Source organism: Pituophis catenifer, unplaced genomic scaffold (assembly GCF_029215685.1).
Source record: "Pituophis catenifer annectens isolate HBS135680 unplaced genomic scaffold, rPitCat1.0.hap2 SCAF_6, whole genome shotgun sequence".
Taxonomy (NCBI): domain Eukaryota; kingdom Metazoa; phylum Chordata; class Lepidosauria; order Squamata; family Colubridae; genus Pituophis; species Pituophis catenifer.
This window is the reverse complement of record NW_027256886.1, coordinates 66,385,819-66,413,365: the sequence shown is the minus strand read 5'-3', so window position 1 is coordinate 66,413,365 and position 27,547 is coordinate 66,385,819. Positions and strand designations below refer to the sequence as shown.

Genomic DNA, 27,547 nt, shown 5'->3' with positions numbered 1-27,547 from the left:
TGAATGGATGGAGCTTCGCACTGCCGCCGCTACTGGTTCACCGGTCTGAACCGGTGCGAACCGGTAGCATTTCACCCCTGATATCACCCCATTAAAAATATGTAAAGGAGAAACATCCCACTAATGAATATTAATCCTCAGTCAGACTACTACTTCAAATATTTATATACTTCAAACATTTCTATTCCAACAAGCTGGTCTGGCCTAACTCTCCCTTTTTAATTGGCTTTTAAACTGGCTTTTAAATTGGGTTTTAAACCTCTTTAGATAAATTTGGAGGTTTTTTAATCTTTGAGCCTAAATTACTTAATCTGTTTCTTAATAGTTTTTAACTTCTATATGTATTTGTATTTATTATGGCTGTTCACTGCCCTGAGTCCTTTGGGAGTAGGGCGGTATACAAATATGAAAAATAAATAAATAAATAAATAAATAAATAAATAAATAAATAAATAAATAAATAAATAAATAAATAAATAAAATATCATGGTCCAATGCTTTATGGGCACCATTACTAAAGGAGCATCACCATACTTGCGCTTTGGTTCTCTTCTGTTTTTTTTCCTTGCTAACACTATCCTGTAACCCAGTCTTTCCCAACCATAAACATTTTAAGATGTGTGGACTTCAACTCCCAGAATATCCTAGCCAGAAGCCCTGGGGTGCAGTTGGGGAACATTGGACTTGGCTCTTCCTCCTCAGATTTAATTTCCAATCCTTCTCAATCTCCTTTTGCTTGTTTTCCAAGTTTCTTCTGATTTCTTCTCCTGTTTAAGGACCAGAAGAGCTCAGGAAAAGGCAGGCAAAAGATTTAGCTAATAATAGTTAGCCAAAAAAAATAAATAAAACATTAGTAGAATCACAAAGAGGAGTTAAGCTGTAATTAGGAGTATTATGCTGCATGTTATGCAATGTCTTTTTTGGGAGCGGGGTGGATTTGAAATTGTAAAATGCAGTTTGTGGTCATTTTGAATCTCTTTGGTTTTGGTTTAGTATATAAAATGTCATAACATATATAATGTAAAACGTATGACAATCTGCGAGGGCATCATATGTAGATTGTGATGATCACACAGCTTTAAGATTTTTCATTAGTTTTTAAAAGCTACAGACTCACAGTTCTTTTTCAAATATCCAGGTAGTTTTCATTTAAAAGTTACATTCTATTTCCCACACACAGAGATAAATCAGGACACCATAAACATTTTCCAGAAAAAAATTATACTATTGGAAAGAAAGAATTACCTGGATAAATATGGGCCCTTGAAGTCTTTATTCACTTCATTAACTTTCTAAATACTAAAGTTAAAAATATATATAACACTGCCATTACATCTCTTGCATAAGGAATCAGAGGGATTATCTTTAAATGATATCCAGTCATAGCAATTTGTACAGAAAACGATATCCTCCCCCACCCCTTCTTCAGAGGTCCGTTATGATTTTAACGGTTTAAAAAAAATAATAGGCCTAAAGCTCTTGTATTCATTTGCGTCTAGTTCTGAAAAAAAGGGAGAGATGTAAATTACAATTTTGGAATCTTTTGGAATCATGCAGTGTGGATTACTATGACTCAGTACCAAGGTTAGGGCTTTTAAGATTGTTAAGTGAAGCGAAAAGAGAGATGGTAGAAAAATGTACGAACTTAACTCTAAATAAGTCTATGTCAGTATTCCCTTGCTGTGCTCTTTCAGATCCATACGCTCATGTTTCATTCCTTCATCGAAGCAAAACAACTGAGATTATCCATTCAACTCTGAACCCAACCTGGGATCAAACAATTATATTTGATGATATTGAAATTTACGGTGATCCCCAAATGGTAGCACAAAATCCTCCTCTGGTGGTTGTTGACCTTTTTGACAATGACCAAGTGGTAGGTACCGTACCAAATTTTTATGTCTTGTTTTAGTTTAATGATATCAGATACATGATCATTTTGGTATTTGGGATTTCAGGGCAAAGACGAATTTCTTGGAAGAACCTCTTGCTCTCCAATGGTAAAATTGAATCCAGATATTGATATCAATCCAAAACTTCTTTGGTATCCAGTTAAGAATGGAGGCAAGGCTTGTGGAGATGTTCTTTTAGCTGCTGAGCTTATACTGAATGAAAAGGTAATGAAAAATAAATTGACTTATTTTGGGCTTAAGATACTTCGATAAGATAATATCCATGTTTGGTCTCACTATACATTGTAGAAACATGTATCTATATCTTTAAACAGGGTGGCACCAATCTTCCAATTCTTCCTTCTCAACGAGCACCAAATCTATATATGGTACCACAAGGAATTAGACCTGTTGTGCAACTTACTGCAATTGAGGTATTTTGATTATTGTTTATTTGTTATCCAAAGTGACATGTTAATAGGGCATTTGGGCATACTTGCTTACACAAGGCCAAGTGCTAGCATAAAATCTTAGTATACTTTTAATGTATAATAAACAGCTGCTATCAAGTGCTTAGGCAACTATCCCCCACCTCCCCAAAAAATCTGGATGATGTTTTATTTTCATTATGCAATGTTCATCCAAGATTTAATGTCATTATTAGAAGCTTTAATGATAAATTCAAAAACCTTAATTCATATCCGTCATGAACTTGATCTCAAATTAACAATTATATCTCAGTCTTGCATCTAAGGACTATTGTGGGCATCCAAGAACTACCTAGGTGAACTAAGAGCACTTTCAAAATATGTTATGGAAATGCTGAATATTATGAAATGGACTTGAATTTATGAATAAAGTAGCATTACATTCATGAGAATAGGTTACCCTGGGAATTAATACAACATTCTAGAAAAAGACAATGGCAAAACATTTGCAAATTCATGCCAAAAAAACCTTCATGGCTATATCTGTGAAGTCAGTAGGAGTCAAGATGCAAAATGAGGGACAAAAGGAAATGTGAATGACAATTTTTTTAAAAAAATATTTATTTTAAGTAATTGAATTGTTAAATGGTTCCATGGTGAGCTTGCTGTGGCAGGTTGGCCATGGCAAGTTGTCCCACAGTGAGTTGGCCATGGTGAGTTGGCCGTGGCAAGTTGGTTGCAGTGAGTTGGCCACAGCAAGTTGTCCCATTCAGACCCCCCCCCCTTTTTTTTTTACATTAATTTTGCAGCAGATTATGTTTCTCTTCATAATGTGATGTTTTGGGGCCTGTTGCTTCATTTGTTTTAATAGATCCTTGCCTGGGGATTACGGAACATGAAAAACTATCAAATGGCTTCTGTGACTTCTCCCAGTCTCATTATAGAATGTGGAGGTGAAATGGTAGAATCTGTAGTGATCAAAAACTTGAAGAGGACACCTAATTTTCCCGGATCTGTTCTCTTCATGAAAGTGGTATGATACTGCAAAGACTTCATAGCAAAGCTGTATAACATATTTTGACTACATATTGATCATTAAAAAAATAGAACTAGTATATATGTTGATACATATATTCACTCTGTAAACTGTCCAAAGCAAAAATTTAACCATTGTAAATAAATCCTATCTTTAAGTTTGGATATGTCTGTATCCTCATTCAGAAGTAGATGGGAAGATACATGATATGGAATGTTGAATTTCTATACCAGAGATATCATTATTACGGTATAAGCCAGTGATGAAATCCAATTTTTTTACTACCGGTTCTGTGGACATGGCTTGGTAGGCATGGCAGGGGAAGGATACTGAAAAATCTCCATTCCCTCCCCCACTCCTGGGGGAAGGATATTGCAAAATCTCCATTCCCACCCCATTCTGGGGCCAGCCAGAGGCGGTATTTGCCGGTTCCGCAAACTACTCAAAATTTCTGCTACCGGTTCTCCAGAACCTGTCAGAACCTGCTGGATTTCACCCCTACACATACAGATGCAAGTGGGAACATTGTAGAATATCAAGCAGTATTCAGTATATCTCCCTTTCCTACTAAATGCTTAATTGCATCCCTTGCTAAATTCATTATCTTCCACATCTCTTCCCTGAACATAACACAGTTTTTGAATTGAAGCAAAAATCACATTCTCCCATCTGAATATATAAAACTGTATTCATTTGTTAGCTTCTTTGGTGTTTAATAGTTTTTTATTCTGAATATCATATAGCAAAATGGATCAAAGCAATTTGTTTTTGATTTAGCTATTTTTTTTCTAAAAATCAAGCTGGGAGAGATGTAAGCAGTCTATGATTGGAGTCCCCAAGCATGTCCATTTTGACTGTAGAATGTGGATCTTAATTTTCACCAGAAAAGAAAGCTTAAATCTGTAATCTCCACGCTGTGCTCCCAATCCATATAAATGTCTTTTGCAGGGATACTCAGGAGATTTCAAACAGAAAAAAGTCAAGACAACAGCTGCAACTATGTCATAAAGTTCAATCAGATTTTATATATGTTGATATACAGTGGTACTTTTGTAGTCATTTTTAATTGGTTCCGGGAAGGGCGATGAGTGTCAAAACAATGAGTACCAAACAAATTTTTCCCATAAGGAACAATGTAGCAAATCACAAGGCGGCCAACACCAACAAGTTTTAATTTGTGCGTTGAGTATCAAACAATGAGTACTGGGACAAAATTTTGTGTTGAGTACCAAATTCAATGAGTTTCAAAGCAGTTGAGTACCACGGTATCACTGTACATTTAAAAATAAATGTAGCTTCAATTATTTTGACTTTTTATCTTCTCCATCCCAGATGTTGCTATGTTAGATGTATTTTTGTAATTGATTTTAAATGTAGTCTATATAATATATATTTTGTTTGTTTTTAACTAGCTGCTGCCCAAAGAGGAATTGTACACTCCATCACTAGTTCTTAAAGTGATAGATCACAGGCAGTTTGGCCGTAAGCCTATTGTGGGACAATGTACCATTGATTTACTGGAGAGGTTTCGCTGTGATCCTTACCTTACTAAAGAAGATATTGCACCACAGATGAAAGGTATAGTTATAAAATAAACACATTATTTTTCATTTATCGTTCTCTCAGTCTTGTTACTACTAAGATAATTTATTGACTTTACAAAAACCCCATTGAAATAAATGAGCACAACAAAACTTTGGTGATAGTTTAACACTTTTATAAAAGTCCATCACTGTTTTTCATATATTGGGTAGTCAGTGAAAAGAAAATCAGTATTAACTGAGAAAGAATGAAACCAGATAATTAATAGCCATTAACATTCATGGTTTGGAATATATACCAAGGATGAATAAGATTACTTTCATTGCTCCTACTATAATTTTGTCTCACTTCTTTAATTCTAGCATATAGTTCTGCATTTAACTTCATTAAAAAGGAATCTTAACCAAAATGTTGCAGTGGGGATTCAGATAGAGACCATCCACTTCACTGCCTTGCCCCCAGAAGTTTTCTGATTGTTCATGAGCACTGAATATGCCTCCTTTTACCTATAAGACTTTGGGGTTCCTCCAAGCTTGGTGATAATTCCATCTTGCAGGAATGGGTTATTTTGGCAACACAAAGCAACTGCATTTTGAGCTTAAATACAGAAAATGTACCTTGCTCTAAAATAAACACTAATTTATATATTTATATCCTGCCTTTTGGAAGCCAATTCCTGAGCAATTTGACTTGGCAGGTAATTTCTCCAAATAGAATTCATTTAGAGCAATGTTTTTCAAATTTGGCCACTTTAAGAAGTGTGTCTATGAAGATTCTCAGTCATCCAGGTCATGGTTGTCCCAAAGGTGCTTTTTTCAAGAGGCAACTAGACTCCATTCCCCACCATCCAATCGGAGCTAAAGAAGCTTCTTGGATGAGACATGAAACATCTTCAAAGGAAAAAAACAAGAAAGTCCATTTGTCTCTTGTTTAAGAAGTATGGACTTCAGCTCCCAGAATTTTGGCTGGGGAGATCTGGAAGTTGAAGTTCATTCATTTTAAAGTTGCTAAGTTTGAAAAACAGTGATTTAGAAGAAGGAAGGATATTTTATTCCAGTTTTAACAATCAGCAGCCCAGTTCTCTAGACCAGAGGTCTACAACCTTGGCAACCTTAAGACGTGTGGAGTGCAACTTCCAGAATTCTTCGCCCAGCAAAGCTGGCTGAGGAATTCTGGGACTTGAAGTCCACAAGTCTTAAAATGGCCAAGGTTGGAGACCCCTGCTCTAGACTGTCCCATCTGGAGGAAACAAATAAAAGAGCAAAGCATTAAGAGAAATAAAAGCTGAAGTTATGACTCCTGAATCTGGTTCTTAGTGTTTCTTGGCTCTTAGTGTTTCTTGGTTTAATAAGTTGTTTTATCTGCAGTTACTATTCTAGCAGCTGCACCTTGCCGAGATGTTGTAATTGAAGTGGAAGATGCACAACCCTTACTAACATCACAGGTAAACTTCTTGTTTACATACATTTTTCTGTGGCCAGTTCATTTGTTTTTTGGCATGCGAATCTTACCAGACAATTTATCCATAATAATTGTTGAAAGCTAATATATTCTCTTATGTAGCCAGAAGGTTACATGTCAATCACTCTATGTTTTTCCATTGTTTTTGTATGTATAAATCAGGTTTCCCTATTTGGTATTCTTCAGATGTGTTTGATTTCTTCAGTCAGTATGATGGTACTCTGATGGGGTCTTATGGGAACCGAAGACCAACATATTTGGAGACCATCAGCTAGGGGGGGCTGATTTAAATTATTGTCTGTCTTCTGTGTGGCTGCAGTTCCTGAGTTGTCTGCCAATAATTTTAGATCATATGTGCTCTCCAGTGAATAGACTGATAAATTGAACTGGCAGTTTGAAGGCTTATCTTCTGAAATCATCATCTAAAATACGTATGAAATTGGGTTAAATGTGGGAGCACTCTCCCTGTCAGATACCATTGGAAAAAATGACAGCTGCATGACAAAATGATTTGGGTGAAATGGCACAGCATAAATTTAAAATTGACATAGCTATTCAACCTTCAGACATATTTCCGATCAGTATCCTCCCTTTTCTGTAAAATAATCACTGTTTAACTACAATTAGATAGATAATTGCTGGGTTATCACAGACAGATATGAGACTAACCACTGATACTAAAGGGATTGTTTTAGTTTTTGAAGCTAAATGATGAAAATATTTAACATTAGATATTCAATTCAGAAAAGTCAACATTTAAATTCAGTGAATTATTCATTTTCTCTCTGTAATTGCAGCGTTTTAAAACTGTGTTCCTCTTGCTTTAAAAATTCCTCACCTCATCTTATTCAATATGTGAAAAGAGAGCCAGTCACAATATATTGTTACTCCTAATTTTATTTATTTATTTATTTATTTATTCATTCATTCATTCATTCATTCATTCATTCATTCATTCATTTCTTAGATTTGCTTGCCACCCATTTTGCCACAATTACAAATAAGAGTAGAAGCTGTACTAGAATTAAGTTGTACAAGATGTAACAGAATTAATTTCAGTAATGTGTGTGTTTTTGCAGCTAATACATTTCTCTGTTATGGTAGTCAGTCTCTTCATTCACTACAGATGGTCCCTGACAGTTACTTTGCAACTGCTGAAAAAAAGCTACTTATGACCCGGATTCAAAGTTCCAACTGCCACCTCCTCAGAGTCACATGACCCCATATTGTGCGCTTGTCAGTCAGCCTCCATTTACATCCATTTTCAGCTACTTACGGTCACGTGACCATGATTTATGTCATTTGTGCCAGAACCTAGCATTTACTTCCAGTTTCTGGCAAAAAGTACCCCCTAACAAACAATGGGTTCCATCGACCATTAAGTTAAGCAGTGGCTTAACTATTGCCATGTTTATAACTGCCAGATTCACTCTTAAAAAAAAGATTGTGAAGTCACATGATGACCTGCTTAGTGACTGTCACATACTTATGACCATAATTGTGGGCTCAATTACAGACATAAGTCGAAGACTACCTGTGGAGCAACTAATAGAGATTGCTCATTAAATATTGGGCACTACTTCATTGTGCATTCTTATGACTGCTACTTTTTGTTAACCTTACATTTCACCAGAGGACACATTATTAGAATTATGACCGAAAGCAAAATGGTTATATTCCCTAATTATTCTGGGGTCTTTAAGCAGCAAACAACATTTTTCTCTATAGAAGATTTCAAAAATCTAAGATAATTTAAAGGCTAAATAGTCAATTCATAGAGATAAACTCCAATATTTTTGTGGTAATTTTTAGGGAGGGGGAAAGCGTGCCACATACAGGTAGTCTTCAATTTACGACCACAATTGAGCTCAAAATTTCTGTTGTTAAGCGAGACATTTATTAAATGAGTTTTTCTCTACTTTATGACCTTTCTTATCACAGTTGTTAAGTGAATCAATGCAGTTAATAAGTTAGTAACATGGTTGTTAAGTGAATGTGGCTTCCCCATTGATTTTGTTTGTCAAAAGGTTGCAAAAGGGGATCACATGTCCTTGGGACACAGCAACCGTCATAAGTATGAACCAGGTGCCAAGCATCTGAATTTTGATTACTTGATCATGGGGATGCTGCAAAGATCGTGACTGTGAAAAACAGTCATAAGTCACTTTTTTCAGTGCTGTTGTAACTTTGAACGGTCACTAAATGAACTGTTGGAAATCAAAGACTACCTACACTATATCCTATATGCTAAATTAGATGTTTGCATATATTGCATACTGTGTAAAAAGATCAACTCATGGCATCTCAAACCACTTTACAGGGTTTACAGGCGAGCAACTGAAAAGATTCCTAATTAAGCTTCTGTTCAACCACTGCCAGACAGAAAAGTGATACTTGTAAAGCAATTTAATAGGCCAAAGTGACTTTAGAGATTAACTACAGAATGGCAACTATGTACATGCTTAGAATAATGTATTATTTATAGGATACCTGAAATAATTAAAGACAAGATAGTAAGCTATAGTGCCTTATTTAAATAAAATAAGGATCACTTTAAGGGGCTTCAAGAAAGCATAAGAAATAAATAATTTATTAAATTTTGAAGGCCAATGTGCATTATTACTGAGTTCCTTTTGGTGAGAACCATTGATGATACAACTCTGTACCAGTAGGTGCTGCATAATCTTTGCACTGTGTTTCTAACAATTAGTGGCAGTTGTAACAATAGGAACTTCTCTAGATCTGCAGCTTCAGGCACAAGGCAAATTGACCAAATAATTATCATTAATGGTTATATTTTGGTATATAGAATATTTTGACTGATATCTAGCCATCAGCACATGGAATTAAGACATGGAATTCTGTGTTCAAAGTAAACATATTTAAAAGCAAAGGGATGTTTAAATCTAATTTCATATATTAATTTGTTTGGAGCTGAATGTTCCTTTAAAGATGCAGCATTCTAATTTTTAATGGAGCAGAATGGAAAATAAAGACTTCTTAGAACAAATGATGTGCAGATCTCAGGCTAGTGTGATAGATGCAGAACTTTCACAAACTGCATTCCAATTTCTAGTGCATAAGCAGTATGTCAGCTGCACTCAGCAAAATGGCTTCTCCAAGCGCAGTACATGTATGTATAGATGAAAAAAATGCATGGGGATTATTCACCTTTGATGCTTTTATCATTGAGCTTTTATGCCACTTTTCAATATTCTACACAGGGAGCTTTTGGAGAAAAATAAAAGTTTTGGTTCAAAGCAAAATTGAGAAACATTTCCATTGTCACCGCTTTGAGGCAGCTGAAAATTACACCTTTCACTGAGAATGGGAAAAGTTGCTTTCACACAGATGTGTTGCCACTAATGTAGCATCTGATTGGCTTGCTAACAGTAGAACATTATGTGTGCATCCTCAGAAATGAATCCAGTGAATTCAGAGGGATAGGCCCCCGTCTATATGGACATAGGATTGCAGTCAATCACAATAAAATTGCATTGCTTGATATGACCAATTTTTTTTCTGCCATTGGAAAACAAAATTTGGTAGTGATTATTTTTACACGCTTTCTCCAAAATCTCAAAGCACTAAGTATGTAATAAATAGATGAAACAACTTTTGGTGATCAGTGATTGCTTATGGGTTCTATCATCAACTGGGTTCCTACTTAGAAATTGTAATTGTATTTTGCTGTGAAGGTCTATTTAAAGACTTCTGCAGGATAATCTATGAAAATAATACTTTTTCAGGAATAATTATAAGAAACAATTTACAGAAGATCTTTCTTTTGGTAAAAACTATAAAGCTCAGCCCATAGGGGTTTTGTTGTATTGAAAAAATGGAGGATGGAAAGGGAAGATATAAAATATATACATACATACATAATATTCTATTCCACTTTCTGTTCATGTGGAAAAATTGAGTTGTTCTTTATCACTCTCCATAAAACAATTCCTGCCTTGTCTGAAGGAAACAGGCAAGCTTAAGGGCATCAGGCAAACTACTTAGCATTCTATATTCTTCTCTAATCTGTGTTCCCCTTAGTGCCATCTGGTTGGCAGGATTATAACATATAGAGACAGAAAGCTTAAACCTGGGATTTCAAACTCAAGGCTAGGGGGCCGGATATGGCCCACAAGGTACTTAGATCTGGCCCATGGGGCCACCCTGGAAACAGCGAAGAACCGGCCCGTGGTGCTTCTGCCAGTGAAAATGGGCTCCCAAGCTCCATTTTTGGCTGCCACAGCCTCCTGCAACCCTCTGCCAGTGAAAACAGAGCTCGGGAGCCTGTTTTTGCTGACAGAGCCCTCGGACCACCCCAGGCGTCCCCAACAGGAATGACGTCGAGCTGGCCCTGCCCCCCCTCCCCCCCCCTCCCGAGGTCAAACACAACCCTGATGTGGCCCTTAATGAAATCAAGTTTGACACCCCTGGCTTAAATAATCATCTGTAGTGTAACGGATAACTTTTTATAAATATTTAGAAAAAAATACAAACTCATTATTTACTGTCATTCAATATTTCTTATATAGCTGGTTTAACATAGTTAAGAATCATTTAATTTTGTTTCCAAATAAAGTTGTATAGTGCTTTTCTTAAAAGATAAACTGTCTTAGCTTATAATAACAGGAAAAAAAATCAAAATACACAGAAAATATGTGTTAGATTACAAATTTCATACAATGTTAAATAAAGCAAAATAGCTGTGCACCCCTATCTGGAAGTACATTTTGTCAAATTCACTGGGATATAATTAATAGAATTTTATTGTAAATTGTTTAAAAAGGTGGTCGTAGGACAAAACGTAGTCAGAGGAACAATTTAATTCAAGCTATTTGGAATTCCTTTGACACATAATAGCAATGTCTATGAAATTAAAGATAAATAGAATAAGATTATTATGCTCCTAACTTTAGTCCTCTTTCAGAGAAACAGATTATTGGTCCAGTCTAAATTTCTTGATGTTCCTAAACAAATCAATTAATCCTTTGATTCTTGGGCTAATCCAGAAGTGTCCTGGAGATAATTTCAAGACATGATTTCTCTTTATGTTCATTTGATAAGACTTATGGAATTATAATATCTCTGGTGGATCTGAATGAACTTCTTCACTTCACTAATTAAAGACACGGGCAATGTTCAGAGAAAAACAAAACACATTATCTGAAAATATATCTGTAATCCAAAATCACATTTTGTCTTCTATAATGTTGTATCAAATACAGATGCTTGGTTTGATTTTAATTGTTCTGTTTTGGTTTTCCCCACCGATCCACCCCGGAATGTGTTTCCATAAACAGCTCACTGAAAAGGTAATTGAATTACATCTATGTAATTTGAATTATTGATGCTATATCTATTAATTTTAACATGCATGAATTTAATATGCACTACTTAATTGGAAAAAAATCTGCCAGAGTCCCTTTATTTGAGAAATAGCTTTACAGGTCCAAAGGATTTAGAAGCTTCTTTGGAAAAATAATGGAACTGAATTACAGTAATTGAATACAATTCTTCAATGTATGCTATAGTATAATGTATATTATAATGTTTTCTTTTTCACAAAAAAAGCTTCTAACGCTAACTCTAACCTTAACTCTGTTCCTCTTTGAACAGGCAGAGACTTATATCAGTGGAAGAGGGAAGGGATTTGGGGTGTGGCTTAAGGAATTGTAACCTAATATGACAGGAAGAAACCAAATTGAAGAAATTATGTGTACAGTATAGCTAAAATAATTATCCTAGAGATTGTTATTGCTTGCTTTTAGTTTTAAATTTGTTATTCTTTAGGAAAAAGAAGTTGTGGATTGGTGGAGCAAATTTTATGCCTCAATAGGTGACACTGAAAAATGTGGACAGTACGTTCAGAAAGGATATGATACATTGAAGGTATTTATTTTTTATTGATGAGACTAGTATTGGTGTCTGAGTTTTAAAAAATAACAATGTTTAAAAATGACTAGGTTTTGGATCGCTACCTTTTCTTAGCCCAATCCATCCTCTCTAGAAAAAAAATATGCAGGACAGGACTTATATCTATTATAATAATTTGTAGTGTTATGATGCTGTTATTTGTTTGTTTTTATTTGGGGGTGGTGCCTTCAAGTCATTGTTGACTCCTGGACAAGTTTTCTTGGCAAAATTTTTCAGAAATGGTTTGCCATTGCTTGCTTCTAAGACTGAGAGGGTATGACTGGCCTAGTCACCTAACTAGCTTTGTGCCTAAGGTGAGACTAGAACTCAGAGCCTCCTGGTTTTCAGCTTGGTGCCTTAACCACTAGACCAAAATGTCTCTTTATGCTATTATTCATTAATTTATTGTTTGAATAATCTGATTTTTTTTTTACCATTATCGAGAATTATTTCACAAGTACAATTAAACATTTTCCCCATATCCTTATATTGGTTTGGAACTGGGAATATTTTTTCCTATTTTAAATTTATCAGCATCTGTCATCGACGTATACATCACAGTTCTTTTAATTGTGGCACTTCACTTTTTTTTGGTAGGTTTACAACTGTGAACTGGAGAATGTACCTGACTTTAGGGGTTTAACAGACTTCTGTGATACTTTCAAGCTGTATCGAGGTAAAACCGAAGAAAATGATGACCCTACAGTTGCAGGAGAATTTAAGGTACAATGAAAACAACAAATAAATTATATTTGCAATAGGGAAACATGGGATACATTGATTTCATCTGTCCTCATAAGCCCATTGAGAATGCAGTCAAACTAAATAGTACAATTATTCCATATTTTCTCATGAACGGATTTGTGAAAAGAAAAGAAAAAATAGAAGTAGATGAAAGACATAATGGGTATAAATGATCGACATTATTTGGGCCAATAGTAAAACTTTAACTGAGGAATGGCTCTTTCTGGAAAGACCAAGAGAAAATGGGGGCTTGTGAAATGATTGCATTATGTGTACAAGGTTGATTCATTCTCCCATGGTCTTATTTATGTTTTTAATTTTATTTAATGGTTATTTTAGACTTGTTTTAAATATTTGTTTTATTTTATACCTTGCAGAGTCACATTATATGAGAAGGACTGGATGGATGGATGGATGGATGGATGGATGGACGGATGGACGGGTGGATGGATGGATGGATGGATGGATGGATGGATGGATGGATAGATATAGAAAACAGGAAGATATAAGAAGCTTCAGAGAGCGAAAGGGAGAAAGCAAACAACATGAAACCCTCCCCACTCTTGGCGTGCAGCTTACCCCTGATTTCCTCCACAATGCATTGATATTCTTGTCAGATTGCCTCAAGGGAACAAGTGTAGCAGTAGTCCACAGAATGAATGGCTGGAAGTTTCAAGTATTCTGTCTCAGAAATATACTGAGATTATATACCCTGGCCCAATCTCCTACTCAGGAATAGTTGTATGGTAGTTACTGCCATCACCCCATATTTTTCCTTGGCATCCTCATTCCTAACTTAGTCCATGAAAGAAACAAACTGCCACAACCTATGTTGTCCTTCTGGCATATAAAGGGTAATGAAATTTTTTTAAAAAAGATTTCAGTACAGTATCCTCACCCTGTAGTTTATAGGCATATGACTAAAGATTACAGTACTTCCTGCCCTTTGGAGACAGAGCAACCTTATCCGAAATAAACAAAATCAAACTTTATTTTAAAAATGCAGGCAGTATGAAATGTTATTTACCAAAATATATGCCATGATGACACTGTGTTAAAATTAATGAGCTGAGGTTGATTCTGCTTTCAAATTAAATTTCAGCTCACGTGAAATTAATAAAAAATGAAATAAGCTTCTTGATAACAATTAGATATTCCATTAAATGTTCTTTTTGTGCAGCTAAATAAAAACATGGAGCAAAAAGTTTTAATAGAACACCCACACACATAAATGAAGATCAAATTCTAATATTTTATTCTGGCTAAACTGGCTTATTTATTTATTTATTTATTTATTTTATTAAATTTCTATACCGCCCTTCTCCCGAAGGACTCAGAGCAGTGAACAGCCAAAAGATAAAACACAGAGATACAAAATTTAAAATAGATTAAAACAGATTAAACAATTTGGCTAAATTTTAAAAATATCCCATAATTAAACAAATTAAAATTAGTGTTTAAAATTTAAATTTAAAAATTTTAAAAGGGAGAAGATTTAGGCCAGGCCAGCTTGATGAAATAAAAACGTTTTAAGCGCGCAACGGAAGGTGCGCAGATCCGGGATCATCCGTATCTCCGGGGGGAGCTCGTTCCAGATCGTAGGTGCCCCCACAGAGAAGGCTCTCCCCCTAGGGGCCGCCAGTCAACATTGTTTGGCCGATGGCACCCGGAGGAGCCCCTCTCTATGGGAGTGTACTGGCCGGTGGGAGGCTATTGGTGGTAGCAGGCGGTCCCGTAGATAACCAGGTCCTAAGCCATGGAGCGCTTTAAAGGTGGTAACCAGAACCTTGAAGCACACTCAGAAGACCACCGGGAGCCAGTGCAGCTCGCGCAGGAGAGGTGTTACATGGGAGCTCCACGTTGCTCCCATAACCACCCGCGCGGCCACACTCTGCGCCAGTTGGAGCCTCCGAGTGGGAGGGAGGGGAGGCCCATGTAGAGAGCGTTACAATAGTCCAGACGAGAGGTGACGAGGGCATGAGTGACCGTGTGTAGGGAGTCCCGATCTAGAAAGGGACGCAACTGGCGGATCAGGCGAACCTGATGAAAAATCCTCCCGGTCACGGCCGTCAAGTGCTCTTCTAGAGACAGCCATGAATCCAGGAGGACGCCCAAGTTGCGAGCCCTTTCCGTGGGGGCCAATGATTCGCCCCCAATAGTCAGCGATGACACCAGCTGACTATATCGGGACGTCGGAAACCACAGCCACTCAGTCTTGGATGGGTTGAGCCTGAGCCTGTTCCTCCCCATCCAGATCGGTACGGCCTCCAGGCACCGGGACATCACTTCAAGGGCATCGTTGGGGTGGTCCGGGGTGGAGATGTACAGCTGGGTGTCGTCAGCGTACTGATGGTACTTCACCCCGAAACCACGGATGATCTCGCCAAGCGGCTTTATATAAATGTTGAACAAAAGGGGCGAGAGGACCCATCCCTGCGGCACCCCACATTTGAGGGGCCTCGGGGTCGACCTCTGCCCCCCTGTCAACACAGACTGCGACCGGTCGGAGAGAAAGGAGGAGAACCACCGTAATACGGTGCCTCCCACCCCCAACTCTTCCAACCGGTGCAGCATGATACCATGGTTGATGGTATCAAAAGCTGCTGAGAAATCTAACAGGACCAAGACAGAGGAGCAACCCCTGTCCCGAGCCCTCCAGAGATCATCAACCAACGCAACCAATGCCGTTTCCATGCTGTACCCAGGCCTGAAACCCGACTGGAACGGATCTAGATACGACGTTTCATCCAGGTACTGGGGAAGCTGTCGTGCAACCACACTCTCAACAACCTTCGCAACGAAGCAAAGGTTGGAGACTGGACGATAATTAGCCAATACTGCCGGGTCCAGGGAAGGCTTCTTGAGGAGAGGCCTCACCACCGCCTCCTTCAAGGCGGCGGGGAAGGCACCCTCACCCAATGAAGCATTTATAATCCCCTGGAGCCAGCCTCGCGTCACCTCCCGGGAAGCCAGTACTAACCAGGAGGGACACGGGTCCAACAAACATGTGGTCGCATTCAGTCTACCCAGAATCCTGTCCACGTCATCTGGGGTCACAGGATCAAACTCGTCCCAGATAACATTCTCAAGACCTGCCCCCGTCACCCTCGCTGGACCTACCCAGTCGGAGTCCAGACCTTCCCGAATCTGAGTGATTTTGTCATGCAAATATTGAACAAAGTCCTCGGCTCTTCCCTCCAAGGGGTCCTCCCGCACTTCCTGGTGGAGCAGGGAGTGGGTCACCCTAAACAGGGCGGCCGGGCGATTATCTGATGACGCAATAAGAGCAGCACAATGAGTACATTTTGCTGCTTTTATCGCCACTAGGTAATTCTTAATATGAGATCTTACCAGTGACCGGTCCGATTCAGAACGACTAGCCCTCCAACTACTCTCTAGGCGTCTTTTCCGGCGCTTCATCTCCCTCAGCTCCTCAGTAAACCAAGGAGCCAGGTGAGAACAGCGCCGGGTCAGAGGCCGCAAAGGCATGACTCGATCCAGAGCTCCAGCGGCCGCTCTATCCCAAGCGGCCACTAGGTCTCCAGTCGAGGCGTGTGCAAGATCCTCGGGGATTGGCCCAAGCTCCCTTTGGAACCTATCAGGTTCCATCAGGCGCCTGGGGTGGTACCATCTTACCGGTTCCGCCTCCCTGCGGCGGGGTACCGCGGTTCGAAGGTCAAGGCGAAGGAGAGAGTGATCCGACCATGACAAGGGCTCAATGACTATGTCCCCTATCTCAAGATCACTCAATCACTGTCCAGAGACAAAAATCAGGTCCAGTGTGTTTCCCCCCCTGTGCGTAGGGCCATGAATTAGCTGGGTCAGGTCCATGGCCGTCATGGAAGCCATGAACTCCCGAGCCACCTCAGATGCCTCACCCGCGGACGGCAGGTTGAAATCCCCCATGACCATAAGTCTGGGGGTATCAACCGCCACCGCGGCGATAACATTGAGTAGCTCGGGCAGGGCTGCAGCCACGTGGCAGGGAGCCAGGTACGTGATCAACAAGCCCATCTGAACCCCATGACCCCACTTCACAAGGAGGGACTCACAACCGGCTGTCTGAGGAACAGTGGTCTCCCTCGGCCTAAGGCCTTCACTAATAATAACCGCTACTCCCCCGCCCCTCCCCTGAGGCCTCGGCTGATGGAATGCGTGGAAGCCTGGTGGGCACATTTCTACCAGAGGGACCCCTCCCTCCGGGCCAAACCAGGTCTCCGTAATACCCGCCAGGTCCGCTCCCCCCTCCTGAATAAGATCACAAATGAGGGGGGCTTTATTTACTTCAGACCTGGTGTTGCACAACATCAGTCAAAGGCCCGGGCCCTGAGGGTCTGTGCAACCTGGAGAATGAGTGGAGCTATGGGGGCCGGAGCGCCCTACTGCTTGAAGACAGCGGGTGCGTGCTCCCTTAACATGATATGGCCCCCTACTCCCTATTTATTGCCCATTTCTTTTTAAATAAAATCCTCTGAGACTAATTCCAGATAGCTAACAGAGTTATTGGGGAGATGTTATCCCAAATACAAATTCATCTTCCATTTCTGAGGAATTAGATTGAAATCTACTAAATCTACTAAAAAGGAAAGATATCAGGAAAAACTGTGTTTCACACGTATGATAGAGAGAATATCTATCCCTCGAATATTGATTGAAAGATTGGCTATCAAATTATTGCAGAGTTTTCATTCTACAGTTATCCAAATAGGTTTTAATCAGTGGTGGGTTTAAATCTTTTTTACTACCGGTTCTGTGGGCGTGGCTTGGTGGGCGTAGCATGGCTTGGTGGGCGTGGCTTGGTGGACATCGCAGGGGAAGGATACTGTAAAATCTCCATTCCCACCCCACTCCAGGGGAAGGATACTGCAAAATCCCCATTTCCTCCCGATCAGCTGGGACTTGGGAGGCAGAGAATAGATGGGAGCGGGGCCAGTCAGAATTTTTACTACCATTTTGAGTAGTTCTCCAAACTACTCAAAATTTCCGCTACCGGTTCTCCAGAACTGGTCAGAACCTGCTGAAACCCACCTCTGGTTTAAATGTTTGGCTTATAGGAATTAATATTTCCAAACTCGTACTTGTTCATTTTGTATTCAGAACAATACAAATAGATCAAGTCAAATCTTACAAACAAATATTTTTAATGAAAATAATGAAGTATGATTGTATATTATGGCTGGATACCATTTTAATAAATGAATAAATAAATGTGATCGTATTTTCATACCTTCCTTTACTGTAATAAGCTTGTTTTGGTTTATTTACTAGTATTCATGTGATTTATTAGGGCTCTTTCCGGATCTACACACTACCAGATGATCCAACCGTACCACCTCCTCCTCGGCAATTTTGTGTGTTACCAGACAGTGGGCCTCAGGAGTGTATTGTACGGATTTATGTAGTACGAGCCTTAGAGCTCCAACCTAAGGATAATAATGGACTGGTAAGTTAATAGCTCCAGCCAATAGAACCAATTAGAGCAGTGTTTCTCAGTCTCAGGAAGTTTAGGTTGTCTGGAATTCAACTCCCAGAATTCCTCGGTCAGCATGCTGACTGGAGAATTCTGGGAGTTGAAGTCCAGACATCTTAAAGCAGCTGAGGTTGAGAATCACTGGATTAAAGCATTGTGGTGCATTAACTGGTAAATAATGAGTTGGAATGTAGTTGATAGGAATGAATAAATATACGGAGATATGAATTGTTCCTGAATAAATGAGTTTCACTAAAGTTATCTGTAAAACAGCATTTATCATGATCTGTCTCAAAGTGGTATGGAGGAATGAATAAGTTAAAGGTTCTGTATTTAATGCCATAATGGAGTAATTAAATGCAACATAAGTAAATCCCAGGCAATTAATTGAAAGTCTTTGGGAACACAGCTACCTTCTCCAGTGAAATTTTTGGAAATTTATAATTTTTCTACCTGGACAGCTGTGAACTTAACATTTATAATGTATTTTTTGATCAGTCTAGCAATGAATGTTAACGTATTTTTAAACATTATTAATATTATTATTAACACTAACAACTTTTTTGTTTATTTGTTTCCAAATAGTGTGACCCTTACATTAAGATCAGCTTAGGCAAAAAAATTGTTGAGGATAGAGATCATTACATTCCCAATACACTGAATCCAATTTTTGGCAGGTAGGTAATTAAAATGTTCTTCCTTCTCTTGTAATTAGAATTTATGTACAGAATACCATCTTGGGAACATTCTATTAAAATAGTAAAAAAATAAATTGTGAATTTATTTTCCTATATGAAAAAATAGGTATGTATGAGAAAGAGGGGGAAAGTGATATGGTTTTCTGGTTTTTTTCTTTCTGTCATTTCTGTTGATTTTATCTAGAGTATATCCTTAGCTGGATTAAAATTCAGAGAATAATTGTGATAGAATAGACCCGTGCTTTGGGCACTCGGTCTGGAAAAGGTTAGCCATCACTGATCAATATCCTTTCCTTTCAAGTACTCTTTTCAATATTACTCTTTTGTTTTAAATAACAGATCTTCAATATTCATCAGTTGTGTGAGCAGTGCTAGTAATATTTTAGCTTCGTTCATCTTTTCAATATCACTTTTCTGGAATTGAAATTTATTTCTGCACTTAGAATGTATGAACTGAGCTGCTTCTTGCCTCAAGAGAAGGATTTGAAAATTTCCATCTATGACTATGATCTGATGACTCGAGATGAGAAAGTTGGTGAAACTACAATTGATCTGGAAAACAGGTTCCTCTCGCGCTTTGGATCTCATTGTGGGATACCACAACAACACTGCACGTAAGTCTTTCCTATCCCAATTAGTCCTCCATGGGTCCTGCTAAAATCAAATCCTGGGCTTAATCCTATGGCAAAAACCACCTAGAATGTGATTGACTGACATACTAGTCAGTCAATAATTCAATAAATCTGAGTGATTTACTCAAAAAACCTAGGTGGGTTCATCTTTCTCTTTCCTTTTATCTGGTTTATTTTTTAAAGATGTGCAGCATGATTGGGAATTGCACTTATTTCTTTTAAACTATAACAAAATATGGAAAGAATGTAACTTCTGGAATTCTTCCCAACTTCTTTTGGATTCCAGTAGTGTCCTCATTTTCTTTGTCAAAACAGTGTAGCATCTTTCATTTCTGTGTGTCTTTCTGTTCTTCTGTTGTATTTATGTGTCTCTATGTATGTTACAGGTAGTTCTCGACTTACGACCACAATTGAGCCCAAAATTTATGTTGCTAAGTGAGACATTTGTTAAGTGAATTTTGCCCCATTTTATGACCTTTCTCGCCATAGTTGTTAAGGGGATTACTGCAGTTGTTAAGTTAATAACCTGGTAGTTAAGTGAATTTGGATTCCCCATTGACTTTGCTTGTCAGAGGATCGTAAAAGTTGATGATATGACCCTGGGACACCACAACTACAATAAACACGAACCAGTTGCCAAAAATCTGAATTTTGATCCCATGCCCATGGGGATGCTGCAATCATCGTAAGTGTGAAAAATGGTCATAAGTCACATTTTTTATTGCTATTGTAACTTTAAATGGTCACTAAATGAACTGTTGTAAGTCAAGGACTACCTATGTTTACTGAGAAACCTAGTATACTCTGCTATGCATCAGATGGAAGTGATGACAGCTGACCAACAATGTTCCAAAGTTCTTTGCAAATGCCTCATTCACAGGAATGCACTGGCAGGGATTTTTTTTCTGGAATGTTCTTCTCTGCAACTCCAAACTGAGTTTTCAAGCCTGATTTTTCTTTTGCTTTTGTTGTGACCTAGGTACCAAGTCATTACAAGACACAATTAGTCCCAAACAAACCTATTTTATTGTAACAGCTGAGAATTACATTCATTCCCAGCTGAGTCCCAATTAGTTGCAAAACAAGTCCTTCGGAAGAAGTCTTTTGGGATAATCACAAGCCTTTATCTTCTTTGACACCCTGCCAAAGGCCTTACTTGGCAAAGCCCCACGAAGTTCAGAAACAAACAAGAGATGCCGACTGGAAACAGAGTTAGCAATGTTGCTTTCCTGCAAAAGACCCCAAGTGCCTTTGTTTCTCTTTTACGCCTTATGGGAGGGGCCAATCATCTCCTGGCCTTACTCCCGAATCGTTCCTTTTGCTTTAGCTGATCTTGCCTTCTGGCAGCTCTGCACATGCGTGCACTAGGAACAGGCTCCTCTTGTTCCTCTGCCTCTCTGCTGTCCAACTCTGGGGGCTCCAGAGTCCATGCATCACTCCCACATGGCCCTGGCCCCATCTCTGCCTCCTTCCCCAGACTCCAGGACTGGCCCATGTTCTCCTCAGCCTCTTCACTGTCCAACTCCACTGCCAGCTCTGCAGGCTGCTGGCAGACCACATCAACTTTTCCCGTGACACTAAAATGATCCTGTCTAGATATGAGAACTCTCTTTTCAAAGTTATCTTATAATGTCACTGTCTTGAGCCACTTTACATAATACCTTTCCATGTGACCTTGGGTGGGAACAAATAAATATGATCCATATAATCACACACATAAAAAATCACTTCTTCCTGAAATGACTTTTCCTACAGTTCTTTCCTACAACTAAACATTTATGCCACAATTCTATAAACTCAAACAGTGTTTTCCAGTTAATTTTATTTATAAACTCCTTTGGAGTTTCATTTAGAAAAGCTCCCTTGTTGAAATCATGGAAAACCTTTAGTAATTCCATATATGCATCGTTGCTTTTCTAAGTATCTGGAAAATGAAATTAAAACAAACTAAAAATAGTTTTCAGGAGGTTATTTCTTTTAAAAAAAACTTACATTATTTGTCATTTTGATGGTACTGCTTTTCTTTTCTTTTCTTTCTTTCTATCTACCTACCTTTTTTTTGCAAGCAGTAGAATTTTACAACAATCACATCTAAGAGTAATCAAAGTATATATAGTATGGCCGAGACTATAATGCATTTATTCCAAAATGTGTTTTGTTTTCTATAAAGGTCAGGTATCAATACTTGGAGGGATCAATTAAAGCCAACACAACTTTTGCAAAATCTTGCCAGAGTTAAAGGCTATCGTACTCCAGTCCTCTCTGAAAATGGAAAAATAATTAGTTATGGAGGAAGGGACTATACTTTGGAAGAATTTGGTAAATCCTTTTCTATTAACTGAGTGTTACTGATTCATATTTGGCAAATTTCCATTTATCTCTATTATGCTTTTAACTATATTCATACAGACTGTAGGGTTGCATTTATGGGCAGTCCTTGTTTAGCAGTCACAAATGAGACCAGCAACTTGGTTGTTAAGTGAAGTGGTCGCATAACCAAAGTCAAAGTTTCATTTTTTTGTTCATCACAAGCACAAAATCCAAAACGATATCCAAATAAAAACCATAAATATATTCTCCTCTTTTAATAGAACAATCAAGTTAGCCATTTCTGTTTTATCTTCCTTGCTAAGGGAAGTTGCTAAACAAAGACACTGCTAAACAACTATCCATACATAAGAGGTTGTGATTTGGGATGCCAGCTCAGCAATGCTCAATGGACTTTTCTCTTGTACACTAGGGAAATGTGAAAAATATGTTTACATAAAATGTGAGGGGTCCTTGGTGGTCTCTCAGCTTGCTTGTTTTCTTGCAGACACTTCATTACCCAAACTAAGTAACCAGTGTATCATCATCAGTGTAAGTATCGGTGTAAATATCATCAGTGCTAGTAAGAAGTGTAGTTTGCTGTCAGATTATATTCTAGTGCCTTGCCCTGTCAATGTTGGTGGGGGGCGTGATCTTAGAGATCCTTTGGTTGGGCTGTTTACCGTTGGCTTCTTTGTCACTATATAGAACAAACAGGCAGAAGACTGGCAGGACACATCCATGAACACCAACTAGCAGTCAGAAGACATGATAAAAACTCTTCAATTTCGCAACATGTAGACAGACTTAACCATAGTTTCAATTGGGAAAAAGTGACCATCCCAGAGCAAGCCAAGTCCAAAAACACCAGGAAATTTCAAGAAGCCTGGTACTCTGACAAATTAGCCATCAAATAAACACATAGGCATTAACATCTGTATATGCAAAAGAGACAATCAACAAGCTAAAAAGGGAACAAAAAGACCCAAGCTCCTCTCCACCAGCAATCAACACCCAGATCAGCATAGATTAACTTCAAGATTAACATCAGACCAACAATCAAGTAAACAATACCCCAATCAAGAAACTGCCAAAGAAGTCAACAGTAAACAGCCCAACCAAAGAATCTCTAAGAGATTCACCAACACTGACAGGGCCAGTCACTAAAATAATAATAATAATAATAATAATAATAATAATAATAATAATAATAATAATAATAATAATAATAATAATAATAATAATAATAATAATTTTATTTCTATACCACCCTTCTCCCGAAGGACTCAGGGCGGTGTACAGCCAGTTTAAAAACACAAGACACAACAATAATTAAAAATTAAAATAATTAAATAGATTTGGCTGCTTTAAAAACTCTAAAATTTAAAATACCCCAATTTAAAATTATTATATTGACAGCCCTGCCTGGCGGAACAACAAGGTCTTCAATGCGCAGCGGAACACCTGGAGGTCAGAGATCTTGCGTATTTCCGTATTTCTAAACTAACAGCAAACCGCACTCCTAACTAGCATTAAATTATCTAGTTTGAGTAATGAAAAGTCTGCAAGAAAACAAGCAAACTCAGAGAGCACCAAGGACCCCACATTTCAACCCTGAGCTACAAATGTTTTCCTTTATTGGTATTATACAAAATATGTCAAAAATCTGAATCCCATATATTTTAGATTTAAAGCACAACATGTAGATATATTCTGAAACCAATATGTAGATATAATGGTATGTGAGAAAGACCTTGAGAGACAGGGCAAGGAAAGGATTACTAGGGAATGGTCAAGTAAGAGAGAGCATAGCCCACAGCTGTATAATGGGTGGAGAAAGAGACTCAGAAGAGACTCTCCCTAGCTTTCCAGGCATTTAAGGAGATAGCAGGAGATGTGTACTTTCAGACTTGCAAGATGTACCTTTAAAAATGTACCTTTACAATAAAGTAGAATTAGCTCACCTGATCATGTTTCCTGTCTGGTCTATTTAGAAAGGTTGACAGCAGATAGGGATGTCTACTTTCAATGCTCTATAGTGAGTGTCTTGTGAGTTTCATTGTTTCTTTCACTTGATTTCAGAGGTAAACAAAATACTGCACGAGCATCTGGGACCTGGAGAAGAAAGGCTGGCTCTTCACATTCTCAGAACTCAGGGTTTGGTGCCTGAGCATGTAGAAACCAGAACCCTGTACAGTACTTTCCAACCTAACATTCCTCAGGTATTACATTTTTTTCTTTTCTTTCTGTTTATGAGATGCAAATCCGTGAAAAAGCTAGATACAAAATGACTTTTCTACTCTCGCATCCTCCTTTTGTCAGTAATTTTATAGGGATATTATCATTTTTTTAGGGATATTCAGGTGTACGTCTAGAAAAAGCCCATTATGAAACACAGAAATTAAGTAAACATCCATAACATAGTCTCCTACCATATGATTTTTCTGATGTAGCTAACTATATAACGCTTGGTACCACACCTTGCATTATCATTACTTTGTTTCATCCAGGTAGGGAGACCTGCATTGGCAGGAAATATACACACACCTTGTAATACTATTTTTAAAAAATCATTCTTATGGTGAAATATCACACACACAACAAAAAATAGTAGAAATATATCATAATAACCAGATGGTCATTACAGGAAGTACCGTGTGAAGGATGCTTCTGACAGTTAAAGTGGGAATAATTTCAAAGCAATCTCACTGCATTATTATGACTTGTTATTATGGGAGAGAGTCTAAAGGGCTGTTTTGCGTATGTCCTGTGAATGGTCTTCTGTTCCCCACTCCATTGCAAAATGCTTTTGAAAAACCCATTAGTTTTAATCATAGTTTGTCCTTTGAATATAAAAGAATTAGGTGGGACTCCTCTTTAGCACAATCCAGCCAAATATGACCTGGGCATGCAGAGTGAATTCTTAGGGGGTTGCATCCATGTCATGTCATCAAATTAGAATACTGATAGTTTAAGAGATGGGTTTTCTTTTCTTCTTTATTTAAGTTAAAGCCTGACATGATCATTATCTTATTGATACAGGGGAAGCTTCAAATGTGGGTGGATGTTTTTCCCAAAAGCTTGGGCCCACCAGGTCCTCCTTTTAACATCACTCCTCGCAAGGCTAAAAAGTGAGTAAGCTTGGCTGAAGTTTGTAGCATGCTATTTCATGGCCCAGAAATATTGATCCTTTCAAATCCTTTCAAGATGAACGAGAAGTTTGCCTTGCATTCTGTTCCCTTCTGTTGCCCCTTGTCACCATCGCTGAATTCACGTGGAAGCAAAGACAAGAGCTTTAAGCCGTACCACTTCATTCTTTCCATTACTTGCATTACAGATATGAACTACGGGTGATAATTTGGAACACCAAGGATGTCATCCTGGATGAGAAAAGCATCACAGGAGAAGAAATGAGTGACATCTACGTAAAAGGGTAACGATGACTTCGGCATTCGAAACTTGTTGAAAATAGGAAAGCATTGTTTAGTGTTATGGAACTTGGTCATTTTGCCCTGCAATCAGTTAGAAGTATTGGAATTGAATAATCGCGTAATATTCACATTCCATCATTTGGTCCATATTAAAAACCATACATTTGGATGCAAGGTTGTACAGTGTTCTTAGGTTAGAAGGATTAGTCCATTAATCTTGACAACTTTCAGATGTATAAACTTCAGCTGCCAGAATTTCCCCACCAGCATGGACAACTGGGCGTTGAAGTCCACACATCTTAAAGTTGCCAAGGTTTGGATTGGTCAGTTCCATGGACTACACAGCCCAATCTGCTGCTTCTGCCTTTCAGATGGATGCCTGGCCACGAAGAGCACAAACAGAAAACGGATGTCCATTATAGGTCCCTTGATGGGGAAGGGAATTTCAATTGGAGATTTATTTTTCCCTTCGATTATTTTCCAGCGGAGCAACTCTGTACAGTTTCCAAAAAGGTATAGATACCAAGGACAACTCTGCAATCGTTAATGAACCTGACAATGAGCATCTAGGCTTGTATTTGTTTTAATGAAACTCTGAAAACCATTGTGCACAAATCCGTAGGAAGACCCACGAGGGATTGTCCTGCTTCTCTGGCTTACTCAACCACTTCTTCATCCATAGGAGAAAAGAATTTTGACTTAATATTTTTCCCTAAGGATGGAAGAGCAAGGAAATGGTATATGGGAAGGGTAATTCTGAATAGGAAATAGAAAAGGGAAACAGCTCTTCCCTTTGCTGTTTTTTCACTAAAGGCTTTCATCTTTCATGCTCAATTTTCTTTTAAAACAACAACAATCAAATATGTTTGTCATGTAATGTCTCATTTGAGAGATATTACATGGTGCAAGTAATAGCCTAGAAATATACTGCTCAAAAAAATAAAGGGAACACAAGCAGAAGACATCCGAGATCTGAATGAATGAAATAGCTTTATTAAATACTTTGTTCTTTACATACAGTAGTTTATGCACTGCTCAAACAACTAAATGGAACACAAAACTATTGTATGTAACGAACAAAATATTTAAAGGCTATTTCATTCATTCAGATCTTGGATATCTTCTGCTTGTGTTCCCTTTGTTTTTTTGAGCAGTGTATAAGACAGGTCACTTTAAGAGTGATTATGCCTTTAAGTGGGCAGTCTTTCCTATGATTGCAGCAAGCACTCATCCCACCTTATTTATTTATAAAAAAAATTTAGCCACCCATCTTACCATAAGGTAACTCTGGGCAGCTTACAATAATAAAAGATATATACACATTATAAATAAGTTAAAATAAACCAAACACTACAATCCATTTAAAGTTGGGAAGGCTGGGGGGGGATGGGGGAGTTGGCATCCATTGTTAATCAGCCACTGAGATGTTCCCCCATTGGACCCCCAAGCTAGCTAGCAGAGCCAGGTCTTCAGAATATTGCGGAAGGGCAGGGGGATGCTGACCTCACAATGTGGGGCGGGGGGAGATATTCCACAGAGCAGGTGGGATGGCAGAGAAGGACCTTCTCCTGACCCTGCCCACCAGAATAATTGGGCTAATGAGGCCTACAGGATGCCTCCTCTGCCAGCACAGGTGGAACAGCAGGACACCTTGCTAGCTGATATTTATTTCTGTATCTATAAAAACACTTTTCTCTCCTTTTTTACTGTAGCAATGACAATAGAAGGAAAGCTCAATTTTTCAGGCAAAAGTGTTCACAAAAAATTGAAATTCAGAGACGCAAACTACATAATCAGATATTGAAAACAATGAAAAACTATATTCAATTCAAAATGAAAAGACTGAGTAAAATACAATCAAAGATTTTAAAATGAGTCAGAACAATTGAGCCTTCAAATTCTTTTCTAAGAACTACAAAGATTGGGGTTGGGGAGTGATGTCAGAGAAAAGACCCCTCCTCCTAATTCTTATTCTGTTTTGCATTATTTTGCC

The 27,547-nt window shown here is 38.3% G+C and overlaps 1 protein-coding gene across 1 annotated transcript in view; it reads left to right on the top strand.

Moving 5' to 3' along the window:
• MYOF (myoferlin) overlaps nt 1-27,547 on the top strand; it is a 101,567-nt gene that overhangs the window by 68,322 nt on the left and 5,698 nt on the right. The window contains 17 exon segments of the mRNA XM_070946096.1: nt 1,695-1,876; nt 1,959-2,117; nt 2,228-2,326; nt 3,192-3,353; nt 4,769-4,934; nt 6,266-6,342; nt 11,660-11,671; nt 12,150-12,248; nt 12,870-12,995; nt 18,304-18,459; nt 19,072-19,163; nt 19,628-19,798; nt 21,987-22,135; nt 24,206-24,345; nt 25,166-25,254; nt 25,461-25,556; nt 25,926-26,067. Coding sequence (XP_070802197.1) covers nt 1,695-1,876; nt 1,959-2,117; nt 2,228-2,326; nt 3,192-3,353; nt 4,769-4,934; nt 6,266-6,342; nt 11,660-11,671; nt 12,150-12,248; nt 12,870-12,995; nt 18,304-18,459; nt 19,072-19,163; nt 19,628-19,798; nt 21,987-22,135; nt 24,206-24,345; nt 25,166-25,254; nt 25,461-25,556; nt 25,926-26,067 — 2,117 coding nt within the window.